Here is a 13,257-nt window from a genome sequence, read left to right on the forward strand (position 1 = left end):
GATGGCATAGAGGGGAATCCCATTTTTTTTTTTAAATACTTTATTTTTGTAACAACGTCAGAATTAAAAATTTTCCATAAATACCAGCCCCTGGCAGCCCCTTCCCGGGCGTTCCCGATAAAAAATGTGTACAAAACGGATGTGTGGCCGGGGTGAAGGTGGGGGGGACACAGGATCCCTCCCCGGGATCAGACCACAGGAATCATCACCACCATCATCATCACCACTATGAACACCATGTTGCAATGAGACCCAAAGCAGTAAGAGCTTCCCAAATTCCTCCCCGGATCCAGCCCCTGTAAGGACAGGGCTGGGAGACCCCCCCCCCGTCACCCTCTGTGGGCACCTCGGGGTAGTCCCAGGAGGCCACCAGTGGTCCCCGGCACATCCCCCTGGGAAGGGGGGTCGGTGTCCCCCCAGCACGGCACGGGGAGGAGGTCGGGCCCTTACTGGTTTGCCCGGGAATTGGGGGGTCCGGGAGTCGCTCCCCTCGGGGTCAGGAGCTGCCGCGGATCCTCTCCATGTAGCTCCGGAGCTCCTCGGGATCCCGCAGCCCCATGTCCTCGCAAACCCAGCGGATGTCATCCTCGCTGGCCACCAGGATGGACTGGACCTGGGGGGCGGCCGGGGGCGGCTCCTCGGGGACGCGAGGGGGGCCGAAGGTGACAAACTCTACCCGCTTCCTGCGGCCGCCTCCCGGAGCCGATCCCTCCTTGCGGGGCGGTGGTGCCGGGGAGCCGGGGGGAGCCCCGTCCTCACCGGAGCCCGGGGGGCCCCCGCAGCCACAGGGCGGGCTCGGGGATGCCGGGGGTTCCGGCTGCCGGCGATCCAGCTGCCGGCTCAGCTCTTCCTGGTCGGTGCCCAGCCAGACCCAGTTGTGGGGTTGTGGGGCCGAGGGGGCCCCGCCTGGTTCGGGCAGCTCCTTCTGCTGGTACCGGAGCACGAAGAAGATGCAGTTGATGAGAAAGATGAAGATGGCAAGGCAGAAGACTCCCAGGAGCACGTACATCCCAATTTCCAGGTCAGTCACCCGCTCCGGAGCCTTCACTATCTCCTCCTCCTCTTCTTCCTCCTCTTCCATGCCGGCATGGTTGCGTCTGTAGCCTTCCTCCTCATCCTCCTCCGAGGAGGACCCCTGGAGCTTGGTGGCCACCGGCCCCACACCTGCGGGGTCCCTCCGTCCCACGGTCACCGCTTCCCCGGACATGGCGCCCTCAGCCCGCGGGAAGGGCCGGGGGCTCCCGGGAGAGGGAATCCCCACCTGGATCCAGGCGGTGCCGGTGGCCAGGGCGGCCGCGCGATGCCGCCCACGCCGGCACGGGTCCGGGGGGTGCAGGCTGAGCTGGAGCAGGGCCCCCTGGCCCGGCCCCTCAGCCACTACCCACGGGTGGGCAGCGGGGACCCCAGGGGACCCCCCGACGCTGGCGACGGTGCGGTCAAGGGACGTCATGGTCAAGGCCACATCGTGCCACCCGTAGAGCTCCAGAGGGGCCAGCGTGCGGTCGGAGAAGGACAACCAGATGGACAGTGTCGCTTCCTGGTGAGGTGACAAGTGGGATGGCAGAGGTCTGGGGGACACCGGGAAGACTGGGGTGACCCCCCCCACCCGTCTCACCTGCTTGAGGGCCCGTAGTGTGGGTGTCCCCAGGGCGGTAGCGGTGACCACGCCGGGATGATCTGGCTGTGTCCGCAGGGATAAGGAGAGCCCAGCCACCACTTGGGTGTGGAGCTCTGTGACTGTCACCTTCTCCTCAGAAACCACCAGTGTCTGCTCCCCCAGGATGGAGTTGGAGAGCGGGGAGCGCACCTGAAAGCAGCTTGTGAGTCCCCCAAGATTCCTCATGGCCACTGTTTCCTCTTCCCATCCTGTGCCAGCTCCTCCAACCCCTCAGTTCCCTCCTTCCCTGTATCCCACCCAGCTCCCACTGTGATCATTTCCAGCCCCCCAGCTGCATCCCTGCAACCTTCCCACACCCCCGAATCCCCCAAATTCCCCACAAACAACCCCCGTTTACCTCGACAGAGGTGACTCCAGGCTCCCGGCCCACCACAACGGCCCCTGCTTCCAGTGAGGCCACACGGGGGTCCTGGACACGGGTCTGGGCAGCCACCAGGTGGGTGACATCCAGGAGCCACTCAGGGCCGGGCAGGTAGGACAGGTGACGGCCACCATCCAGGGGGTGGGCCACAAAATGTGCCAGGACACGGAGCGCCGTGCGCTGGAACTGGGGCCGGCAGCCCCGCGCCTGCCGCTCCGGCTCCTCTGAGGGGTCCTCGGACTCCACCACGGCACTGGGGACAGGGTGATAAGAGTCCCAGGATGAGGTGACAAGGGGTTCCCCAGGGGCAGGGGAACAGGGATTGTAGGACAGGGTGACAGGGATTCCAGGACAAGGTGAAGAGGATCCTGAGACACAGGAGTGTGTTGGGGGTTCACTGATGCATCCCCACACATGGCAGGTCTCAGCTCCATTCCTGTCTCCCCCTTTTCCCCACCTCATTCTGTAGGCCTCACCTGTCAGGCCCCTCGGGCAGTCTCCAGCCACGGAGCTGCTCCAGGATGGGATCTCCCAGCTGGACACGGAGCGGGAGCAGTGGAGCCCAGACGGAGAAGCTCAGCTCTGCCCGCAGCCGGCGCACCCAGAAATCCACACGGGCCCCCCGCGCCCCTCGGCTCTCCTTGCCCCCCACGAACACCATGTCGCAGGAATCCGACACCTGCAAGGGCATGTGGAATTCCGTGAGAATCTCCCAGGGTGAAGCAGGATAATGAGGAGACAGCAGGACTCACCTGCAGCACCTGCTTGTCAGCAGATTCGCATCCTATAGGATCTGTGAGCTCGGACACTCCACCCCCTGCTTCTACAGCCACCAGTTTCACTGGGATAACGCGGGGGATCCCGGTCAGTGGCGCCGTGTTCAGGATCTCCAGCTCCTGGAAGCACAGTGAGATAAGGGGGCGCTTCCATGGGATGGAGGGCTGGAATAGGATGGGGGCACCCACCTGCACCAGCGGGACGAGAGCACGGACGTCCCGCTCGGACACCTGGATCTCCCAGACCAGTTTGTCCTTCTGCGCCTCAGGATCCTGGCCGGGATATTCCACCTGCCACGTGAGGGGCCGCGCCGGCGCCAGCCCCCCCGTCCTGTTTTCCACCGCCACATCCAGGTGCAGGAACGCGGCCGGCTTGGACACCCTGCGGCACCACACTGGGATCAGGGTGGAACAACCCGTAATTTCCACCAGGACTGGGGTATTGGGATATTCCCTACCTGGAGCTGTCAGGGACAGCAGGGATATCCCCGAGCCGCCGGCACGTCACCACGGCCATGGAGTGCTTGGCACTGCGGGAACGCTCCAGGTGCACACTCCAGCTGCTGGGAATTGTGGGATGGGCAGAGACCACCTGCAGGCCCTTCTTGGCCTTGATCCTGCGGCGACAAACAGTGTCAGATAGTGTCACGTGGTGTCAAAAGGTGTCACACGGTGTTAAACAGTGTCACATAATGTTACGCAATGTCAGATGGTGTCAAGACAGTGTCCCACAGTGTCACTCACAATCACAGGGTGTCACTCACTGCCACACAATGTCACAGTGTTGCTCACAGTCATGCAATGTCACACAGCCTCACTCACTGCCAGAACAGTACCAGATGGTGTCACACAGTATCACAAAATGTCACACAGTGTCAGTTGCAGTCAGAATGGCATCAAATGGTATCACAGTGTCACTCACCATCACACAATGTCACACTGTCACACAATGCCACACAGTATCATATCCCTGTCAGATGGTGTCACACAGTGTCAGTCACACTGTCACACAATGCCACACAGTATCATATCCCTGTCAGATGGTGTCACACAGTATCAGTCACACTGTCACACAATGTCACTCAGTGCACATGGTGTTAAATGTTGTCACATACTGCCATGAATTACCACACAACGTCACAGACTGTTGTCACACTGTCTTGCTGACTGTCACACAGTGTCCCTCACAGTCACACAGTGTCACACAGTGTCCCACACTGTCCCGGTGTCCCTGTTGTCCCTGCTCTCACCTCAGGGTCAGGCTGTCGGCAGTGAAGTTGTGGTGCAGGGCGATGGTGGCTGTGAAGCGCTGCCCGGGCCGCAGGGGGACATTGGGGACACGCAGCAGCACCTTCTCATCCAGCCGCACCTCCTGCCGCCGCTCCGGCTCTCCTGCCCGCAGCTCCAGCATTCCCAGGAACCTGGGAGCCTCCTGCTCCTGACTCCCGCACTCCCCTACACTGTAGCGCAGCTCAGCTGGTTCTGGCCGCTCCAGAGGCTCCAAGGGGTTGGAATCCCGCTGGCGGCTCTGGTGGGAATGGAGGGATCCCAGGGAGAACCAGCGTGGAGGGATCTCCAGCTCCACCACGCACACGCCCAGTGGGGCCTGCAAGGGAGAGGGGGTGCTGGGATTAGGCTGGGGGGATGCTGTGGGTCCCCAGGGTCCCCAGGGTGGCACTGACCTGCAGGCGACACGTCCCCCGGGCCACCCGCCCGCGGTGGTGAGCGTGGAGGGTGACACAGGGGAGATCCCGAGCTCTGGAGTGATCCCAGTCCCTCGAGGAATCCCAGTTCCCAGGGTGGTCCTGCTGCTCATGGTGGTCCTGGTCCTTGGGGTGGTCCCAGTGTTTGGGGTGACCGTGGATCCCAGGGTGGTGCCAGTCTTTGGGGTGGTTCCACACTCCACGGTGGTCCCGCTGCTCAGGGTGGCCCTGGTCCCTGGGGTCACGATCCCCAGGGTGATCCTGGACCCCAGGATAGTCCTGCTCCCTGGGATGATCCCAGTCCCTGGGATGACCCTGACCCCCAGCGTGGTTCCAGACATCAGGGTGACCCCAGCCCCCAGGGTGGTCCCAGTCCTTGGGATGATCCTGGGTCCCGGCATGATCCCACTTCCCAGGCATCCAGTCAGGCCCATGCAGATGGAAGAGGACACGGGCCACAGGCTCAGCATGGGACACAGAGCTCTCCAGAGACACGGCACGGATGGCCCAAGCTGCTGAGCCGGAGGAGCTCTCCATGGGCACCTCCTGTAAGGACACCAGGATGGTGGTGGGGGCCGGGACACCCACCCTGGGGTGGCCCAGGGGAAACAGGAGTCCCGGTTACCTGGTGGATGCTGAATGGGGGGTAGGTGGCCTGGACCAGGGGCTGGGATCCAGCATGAAGCAGCAGGAATGTCTCGGAGTGGGTGTGCAGGGAAGAGTTGGAGGCCACGTCCTGATCCACCCTCTGCAGCCGGTAGGACTCGGACACCCCAAGGACCTCCAGCTCCGCTGGCAGGAACACGGGATCCGGGGGGTCCCCATCACCCCTCACTGCAAGGACAAGGATGCGTCACATCCCGCAGGGACACAGTGGGAATGGGGTGCACAGGGATGGCAAGTGGGCGTCTTTGTGCCCTCCTTTGTGGCAGCACGCAGGGTGACCCCTTGCCTGGGCCACCGCATTCTGAGGTCACCCCCGCCATGGTTGCCCCATCCCAGGGTTATCTCATCCCGGGGTTATCCCATCCCTGCATCAGGACTGGGAGTCCACTCAGTTCCCCCAGTCCCAACTGTTCCCTGTGGGAATGCATTCCCCAATGGGGAGAGGGTTGGAAACATGTCCTGCAGGGTGGGATCCAGGCTCATGGTGCCCTGATCAAAGGGATGCCTCATCACAGGGAGCAGATCCCACCTGGATGCCCGGGCCAGGCTTCCTCACGGCCGGGAATTGATCCCACCAGGGCGATCAGGTGCACGGGGAAAGGCGAGGCAGATCCCGGGATCCGGGGGGAAGGGGAGTCCCTCGGGCGGCGGGTTCCCGTGGGGATTGGGAGGAGATTCCCCTCTCGAGATCCCAGTGGATCCCACGTTCCCCGGGTGACCCCCTCGGGATCCCCGGCGATGGAGGCGATACGGATCCCCGCGGAATGGGGGACGCAGATCCCGGGAAACGCCGGGAAGAAGGAGGAGGGGGTGAGGTCGCCCCGGCTCCCGGGATCCCGGCGGAACGGAGGGACCTTGAACGTGGGGAAAGGGAGGATTCGATCCGGATTGCGGGAGTACGCGGGAGCGGATCCCGGCAGGACGGCGGGAGGGGTGCGGAGCGGGGTCGGATCGGTGCCGGTGCCCGGTGCCAGCTGCCGCTCCCGATGCCATTCTCGGTGCTGTTCCCACTTACCCGGGGCGCAGAGCAGGGCGGCGGCCAGCAGGGCCAGCCGGGGCGCTGGGGCCATGGCCGGTCCGTCCGCCGATGCCGCCGGTGCCGGTGCCGCCGGTACCTCCCGTCGCTCCCCTTGTGCCTCCCGTCCCTCCGCCCCCGCGCCCAGACAATGGGGCCGGGGCGGGACCGGCACCGGCGCCGCCTCGTCCCGCCGGGTCCTAAAGCCCGGCAGTACCCGGTGCTCCGGCTCCTACTCCACAGCCCGAGCCACATCCCATACCACTCCTCATTCCCAGCCGTGCTCTCTGTTCTCATCCTCAGCCCATTCCTCATTACCATCCCTGCTTCCCATTCTCACCCTCGTCCCACTCCCCATCTCTGCTCCTCATCCTCTTCCTCATCCCCATCACAATCCCTGCTCCTCATCCCATTCCCATCCCAATCCTTGCTCCTCATCCCATTCCCACCCAGCACCGAACACCCCAGGCCACACGGAGTACCCTCGGAGCAGGGCAGGAGGGCAGGAATTCTTCCCCCAGTTACCATCCATCTTTCCCCATTCCACCAGGGATACTGGGGACATGGGAAGGACAAGGACATCCCAGGCCAGGGGCACGGAGCGAGCGGGAATCACAGCAGGAACAGCTGGAGGGCAGTGGGACCCTGGCTTGGATAAACCACCCTCCTTCTCCTCCTCTTCCTCCTTTCCTCCTCCTCCCTTCACACCGGAATGGACTGGGGGGGGGGGGCAGCTCTGAGCCTGACCCCCTTCCCATGGGAAAGCAGCAGGGTCAGGCTGGATAAATCCATCTTTATTCCAAACCACATTATCAAAACCGTTTAAAAAGCAGCTTAAAACCCAAAACCTGACAGTAGGAGGACCCCAAAACAAGCAGAGACCCCAGGATGGGGAATGAGATCCCCTTGGCACCCCAAGCCAGCTGGGCTGGAACAACATCCCTGGCAATGAGGGAATGTGAGAGCTCTTCTCCCACATTTGGGGCTTGTGGGGGATTTTGGGGTAAAGGCACTTGTGGCATGTGTTGCAAGGCATAGTCCCCGATTTTGGGGTGATCCCAGAGGGATGGGGGGCTCCCACGACCTCTAGGAAAACCGGAAAGCAGGGGAGGGAGCATGGGGGGCTCAGCAGAGCAGGGGTGACACATGCTTGGGATGTTTGAGATAATGTAGCCAAGCTTTGGGGAAGCTTTAGGGGGGCTCAATCCTCCCGGTTCCGGGGGCCCCCAAATTTCTGGCGCCGCCGCAGCTCCTCCACCTTCCACTCCAGGCTCCGCACGGCTGCGTCGAGCTTCCTGCTGGAATCTGGAGATCCCACCAGGCTGCCCAGGATGGCATAGAGCACCCACAGGCCCAGCAGCATTCCCGCCTGCACCGTGGGGCTCTCCCGGGAAGTGGCCACGTGCAGGAAGGCTCCGAGGAAAAAGAAAAGCTTCACCCCGTGGAGCAGCGGGAGCAGCAGCCCTCGAAGCCTGGATAGCAGCCAGGATCCCAGGAGGGCGGCCACTGCCCACAGGAGAACCCTCTGGACTTCTCCGGGAGCCAGTGCTGCCGCTCGGACCAGCCGGTGGCCTGGGAATGGGATCTGGGAGTCAGCAGTGGCACCAGGAATGGGGACTGGAGCTGTCCCACGGGGTGAATCCTGCTCACCGTTGATGCGGGAAGCAGCCAGGAGATCCCCCAGGATCCCACAGAGCGTGGTCAGGGCTGTTGAGATCCCAGAGGAAACAATCCAGAGGGCGGTGGAGAGGCTCTGCAGGGAAAGATGGGGATAAGAGAATTGGAAAAGAGGGCGTAGACAGCCATGTCCTTCCACAAGGAACTCCAGAAAAGGTTTGGGAATCAGGATCCCACCTCTGCCACCATCTGCAGGGGCTGGTGTCCCACCCAGCTTTCCAGGGTGTCCCAAGTGGATCTCCCCAGCCGGAGCAGCAGGTCATCCGAGGTGGTGGTGTGTGCCCGGAATCCCTCCTGGCCATCCTTGGCTCCGTCCCCTGCTGATCCCATGAGGAATGGGATCCACAGCAGCAGGGCCAGCAGGACCTGGTGCCCCATGGCACTCCTCATCCTGAAACCTGGGATCTGTGGGGAAAGAGAGAGGTGGGGGTGCTTGGAGGGGACACTCTGCCTGTTTTGGGGTTCCCTAATCAGGAGGAAAGGGCAGAAGCTCCACAGCCCAGTTCCTTGCCCCACCTCAGCACAGGCCTGGGTGTCCTGGCTATTTTTGGGACAGAGCAGAGTCAGCGGGACACAGCCAAGGGCACCGGGCCTGGCTGGGAAGGGGGGGCAGCCCTTCCCAAGGGAGGGAGCGGGGCGCTCCGGGATAGGATACAGCCACCATTGCCACCCCTGAGACCCCCCGTGCTCCCCACTCCTCCCTGAGATCTCCCCAATCCCCGTGTGCCCAGCCCCACCCAGTTCCTCCCATTTCCCTGGAACTCCCGATCCTCCCTGTGCCCGCCCTCCTCAGCACCCTCCACCCTTCACGATCCCCAAAATCCCCCCAGTCTTCCCTGGCTCTCCCCAATGTCCACTGGCTCCCCAAATCTCTTTGTGCGCACCACACCCAGATCCCCGCAGTCTCCAGGATCCTTTTGATCTCCCGTATCTCCAGGATCTGCCCCAGGCCTCTCTGTACCCACCTCCCACTGTCCCCCCCCACTCCTCGGGATCCCCGAACTACCCCCGGGATCGCCCCCTGGAGCCCCCACCAGGGCTCCCTCACCCCGCCTAAGCCCCGCCTGGAGCCTCTCCCGCCCATTTTGCCTCCATTCCCTCTTGATCCCACCCCAATTTCCCCCAGTTTCCCCCGAATTCCAGCCTCCACCCCGGGGTCCCCCCCCGACCCCCCCTCACCGGGGCTTCCCTCGGCTCCGCCGCGGGGCACGCTGGGAGCTGTAGTCCCCGGGACCGCCGCGGTGCATGCCGGGTGCGCGGGCACCATGGTAACAGTCGGAGGCGGTCGGCGGCGCGCGGTGCACGCCGGGAAGCGCCGTTCCCGCCGGCGGGGGAGCGCGGGGGATGCCGGGAGCACTTCCGGTTCCGGTGTCGGCGGCGCCCGCGTGAGCGCTCGGCAGCGGCGCGGGGGTCGCGCGCGCCAACCGGAACCGGAACCGGGACCCCGGACCGGAAAGGAGAACCGGAAACAGCCTCGGAAAGGACAGCGGGGCCGTAGCCGGAGCGCCGCGACCGCCCGGCCTCCACCATGGCGCTCATCTGCTCCAGTGAGTGCGGAGAGAGAACGGCCGCGGGAGGGGGGCGGGGAGCGCTATCGAATGGGGGACCCCGGGCCGCGGGGCGGGGACAGCTGGGGTCACCCGGGGATCACGGGGCAGGGGCTTCCCGAACCCCCGTTCCCGTCTAATCATGTCCTTCCCTTTCCCCCGTAGTTTCCAACGAGGTCCCGGAGCACCCGTGTGTGTCGCCGGTGTCCAACCACGTGTACGAGCGGCGGCTGATCGAGAAATACATCGCTGAGAACGGCACCGACCCTGTCAACAACCAGCCGTTGTCCGAGGAGCAGCTCATCGACATCAAAGGTGCCGGGGATCGGGAACGGGGAGGGAAACGGTTCTCCCGGGAAAAGCAACTCTCGGGGGGGATGCGGCTCTGGGGTCGGAATGGCGGTGCCAGAAGTGTTTTGGGCTTGGCTGAGATGCCAAACTCAGCTGTAGATGCTGGGAAGGAGAGGGGCAGAGGAGGGATGGTAAAATGGGAACGCCGAGGGATGGGAGTGCAGGGATCCGTGGGGACGTGGAGGACATGGATGATTTGTCCGTCTTTCTTGCAGTCGCCCACCCAATCCGCCCAAAGCCCCCCTCGGCCACCAGCATCCCGGCCATCCTGAAGGCCTTGCAGGACGAGTGGGTGAGTGCTGGGGGCGCTGCCGGGGCCGGGATCCTGCTGTTCCTGGGCTGACCCCGGCTGTTCCCGGCAGGACGCTGTGATGCTGCACAGCTTCACGCTGCGGCAGCAGCTGCAGACCACGCGCCAGGAGCTGTCCCACGCCCTCTACCAGCACGATGCCGCCTGCAGGGTCATCGCCCGCCTCACCAAGGAGGTCACTGCCGCCAGAGAAGGTGACAGGACGCCCGGCCTTCCCAGGAAGGGGCACTGGGAAGCGCTCATCCCGTTTTCCTCTTTAAACTTGTTGTGTTTTTGCAGCTCTGGCCACGCTGAAGCCTCAGGCCGGGCTCATCGTGCCCCAGGTGGTGCCGTCAGCGCAGCCTAACGTGGCCGTGAGTGCCTGCTCCCCATCATGGTCCTTTTCCCGCTCATTGCCAACCCCTTTCCTGGCATTGCGCCCAAATTCCCTCTCTGCGTGTCCCTTCTCTTTGTGCCACACAGGGCACTGGCGAGGCCATGGATCTGGGAGAGCTGGCGGGAATGACCCCAGAGATCATCCAGAAGGTAAGGGCAGCATGTCCACGTGTTGCCCTCTCCATTTTCCCAGTGCAGAATTCCCAGTCTGTGCTCACCCTTCTCTTATTTTCCAGCTCCAAGACAAAGCGACGGTGCTGACCACAGAGCGTAAGAAGGTGAGTGGTCTTCTCTAAGGATTTTGGGGGGAGCTACGATGTGCCGTGCTCCAACAAAGGCTGATGGTTGTCCATGTTTTTTCCAGAGGGGCAAGACAGTCCCGGAGGAGCTGGTGAAGCCGGAGGAGCTCAGCAAGTACCGGCAGGTGGCCTCACATGTGGTGAGTGCTGGGATGGGAAAGGACTGGAAAATTTCTGTGTGGAGCTGGGAGTTGTTTCTTAATTCCATTTGGGAGTGTTTTGCTGCTTGTGGCATTAATTTGGGGTTCTCCCTCACATAGGGGCTGCACAGCGCCAGCATCCCAGGAATTCTTGCCTTGGATCTGTGTCCTTCCGACACCAACAAGATCCTCACTGGTAAGGGAGCTTTCCCAGGGATTTCCCACCTGGGAATGGGTCTCTTTCTTTGTGTTTTTGGGAATTTGAAGGGGGACAAGGGACGTAAGGCAAGTGGACTGGGAGTTGGTTGGCCTCACACTCCTATCCCAGCGCTTCCCACTCGGTTTTCCAGGTGGAGCCGACAAAAATGTCATTGTGTTCGACAAGAGCTCGGAGCAGATCCTGGCCACGCTCAAGGGCCACACCAAGAAAGTCACCAGCGTCGTCTTCCACCCATCCCAGGTGTGTCTGGCTCTTCCCTCACTTTCCAGGATGCCTCAGATCTGGATATCAGGACCTCCTCTGGTGGGCTCTCCTGCCGGGAGCTCTCGGAGAGGTGGATTCTTCCCGTGTGAACCTTCTGGTGTTGTCCTTGCGTAGGACTTGGTGTTCTCGGCTTCTCCCGATGCCACGATCCGGATCTGGTCCGTTCCCAACGCCTCCTGTGTCCAGGTGGTCCGTGCCCACGAGGGCTCCGTGACCGGGCTCAGCCTCCATGCCACGGGTGATTACCTGCTCAGCTCCTCGGATGACCAGGTGAATCCCTACCCATCCCACAGATCCCACCTTTGCTTCCCACCTCTTCCATATCCAATGCTTTTCTTCTCTCCCAGTACTGGGCTTTCTCAGATATCCAGACAGGCCGTGTCCTCACCAAAGTGACGGATGAGAGCTCTGGATGTGGTAAGCCTTGGAGTTGGTTATCCTCATTCTGGGCATCCCTTGGCTCCTGGAGTTCGTGGGAACTCCTTTGGAGGGGTCTTGGTAGCCTTCCCAACCCTCTTGAGCCTTCCCAACTTTCCAAGTCTTCCCAACCCTCTTGGGAGTCTTCCCAAGTGTCTGATTCTCCCATTGTCTCTGCAGCTCTCACCTGTGCCCAGTTCCATCCAGATGGGCTCATTTTTGGGACGGGAACGATGGATTCCCAAATCAAGATCTGGGATCTGAAGGTAAGGGCTGATGGGAATGTGTGGGAACAGAGGTTTGAGAAGGGTCTGAGCTTGGTTTGGGGATCATCCTAAGGAGCAGGACTTTGAGGAATGATTTTGGAGGTTCCTCCAAAAATCCCAAGATTCCAGCTACAGAGCAGCCGCTGGTGACACCGTGACCCCAGAGGTCCTTTGGGAACGATGTCACATCCCAGTGCTGAAGTGCCCTCTGACCCCCTTGTCCCCAGGAACGCACCAACGTGGCCAACTTCCCGGGACACTCCGGGCCCATCACCAGCATCGCCTTCTCGGAGAATGGGTACTACCTGGCCACGGCCGCCGACGACTCCTCCGTCAAGCTCTGGGATTTGAGGAAGCTCAAGAACTTCAAGACGTTGCAGCTGGATAACAACTTTGAGGTGTGTGGTGTCCCTTTTTCCCCCCACGGCCTCTGTGCTCCAGGGCTTGGGGCATCCCAAAAAAACCATCGGAAGCTTTTTTAGCGCCTTGTTGTGATTCTTTTCCATAGGTGAAATCCCTGATTTTCGACCAGAGCGGGACCTATCTGGCGCTGGGCGGGACGGATGTCCAGGTCTACATCTGCAAGCAGTGGACAGAGATCCTCCATTTCACAGGTGAGGGGTTGTGGGAATCATGGAAGTGGCTGGAGTGGGAATGGGACAAATCTGCTCAGAATTGTGACCGTGGATTGTTTTCCATCCACAGAGCACAGTGGTCTGACCACTGGAGTGGCCTTTGGCCACCATGCCAAGTTCATCGCTTCCACAGGCATGGATCGGAGCCTCAAGTTCTACAGCCTGTAGCCCTGGAAGTGGGCCTGGGATTTTTTTGGCATTTGAGGTGGGAGGTGGGTGGGAATATCCAGGTGGGATTATCCAGGTGGGATTATCAAGCCTCCCCTGTTGTAGCTGTTGGCGCAAGGGAAGTCAGACGTTGCCTTCCCTGTGCTTCATGAATTTATTGTTTAGGTTTTTTTCCCAATTCCGTGTGTTTTTTGCCTTTAGATTGTTTTGTGCTTGTAACTGGTTTGACAAAAAAAAACCCAATCCCCATGCTGGTGGAAGTTTGAGGCCAGGATGTGTGGATGGAGGGAGGACTGTGCAGTTTTGTAAGGAGTTACTCAGTTTCAGTATGGAAATAAAGACTTCTTCCCTGTCATCCCAGCTGGAAAGGGCTCCTGTGAAGGGCTGGA

The 13,257-nt window shown here is 61.7% G+C and overlaps 3 protein-coding genes across 6 annotated transcripts; 1 reads left to right on the forward strand and 2 right to left on the reverse strand.

Moving 5' to 3' along the window:
- Positions 1 to 26: 26 nt before the first annotated feature.
- On the reverse strand, positions 27 to 6,254 carry TMEM132A (transmembrane protein 132A; the record flags this gene model as incomplete). The annotated part of the gene is made up of 11 exons (XM_083863243.1): positions 27 to 1,537; positions 1,616 to 1,807; positions 2,016 to 2,292; positions 2,516 to 2,718; positions 2,792 to 2,935; positions 3,005 to 3,197; positions 3,274 to 3,432; positions 4,066 to 4,421; positions 4,498 to 5,064; positions 5,144 to 5,352; positions 6,200 to 6,254. 11 exons carry the CDS (start codon positions 6,252 to 6,254, stop codon positions 497 to 499), a joined length of 3,396 nt encoding a protein of 1,131 aa, XP_083719369.1. The 3' UTR covers positions 27 to 496.
- A 718-nt stretch (positions 6,255 to 6,972) lies between these two features.
- On the reverse strand, positions 6,973 to 9,149 carry TMEM109 (transmembrane protein 109). 4 transcript variants are annotated; one of them, XM_083864211.1, is made up of 4 exons: positions 9,056 to 9,149; positions 8,054 to 8,281; positions 7,850 to 7,952; positions 6,973 to 7,771 (listed from the first exon to the last, which is right to left on the reverse strand). In XM_083864211.1, the coding sequence occupies exons 2-4, from the start codon at positions 8,264 to 8,266 to the stop codon at positions 7,401 to 7,403; spliced, it is 687 nt and encodes a 228-aa protein (XP_083720337.1). In that variant the 5' UTR covers positions 8,267 to 8,281; positions 9,056 to 9,149; the 3' UTR covers positions 6,973 to 7,400. The 4 variants fall into 4 exon arrangements, with proteins under 4 accessions (XP_083720337.1, XP_083720336.1, XP_083720339.1 ...); XM_083864210.1 differs by lacking the exon at positions 9,056 to 9,149 and adding an exon at positions 8,925 to 8,987; XM_083864213.1 differs by lacking the exon at positions 9,056 to 9,149 and adding an exon at positions 8,761 to 8,870.
- A 126-nt stretch (positions 9,150 to 9,275) lies between these two features.
- PRPF19 (pre-mRNA processing factor 19) lies at positions 9,276 to 13,223 on the forward strand. Its single transcript, XM_083863242.1, has 16 exons — positions 9,276 to 9,423; positions 9,589 to 9,738; positions 9,990 to 10,066; positions 10,137 to 10,278; positions 10,364 to 10,437; positions 10,547 to 10,609; positions 10,696 to 10,737; positions 10,824 to 10,898; positions 11,019 to 11,094; positions 11,249 to 11,358; positions 11,497 to 11,652; positions 11,730 to 11,799; positions 11,980 to 12,065; positions 12,293 to 12,463; positions 12,574 to 12,679; positions 12,771 to 13,223. The coding sequence occupies exons 1-16, from the start codon at positions 9,405 to 9,407 to the stop codon at positions 12,866 to 12,868; spliced, it is 1,515 nt and encodes a 504-aa protein (XP_083719368.1). The 5' UTR covers positions 9,276 to 9,404; the 3' UTR covers positions 12,869 to 13,223.
- Positions 13,224 to 13,257: the final 34 nt, after the last annotated feature.

The sequence above is a fragment of the Zosterops lateralis genome (genome assembly GCF_965231275.1).
Source record: "Zosterops lateralis genome assembly, chromosome: 6".
NCBI classification, from domain to species: domain Eukaryota; kingdom Metazoa; phylum Chordata; class Aves; order Passeriformes; family Zosteropidae; genus Zosterops; species Zosterops lateralis.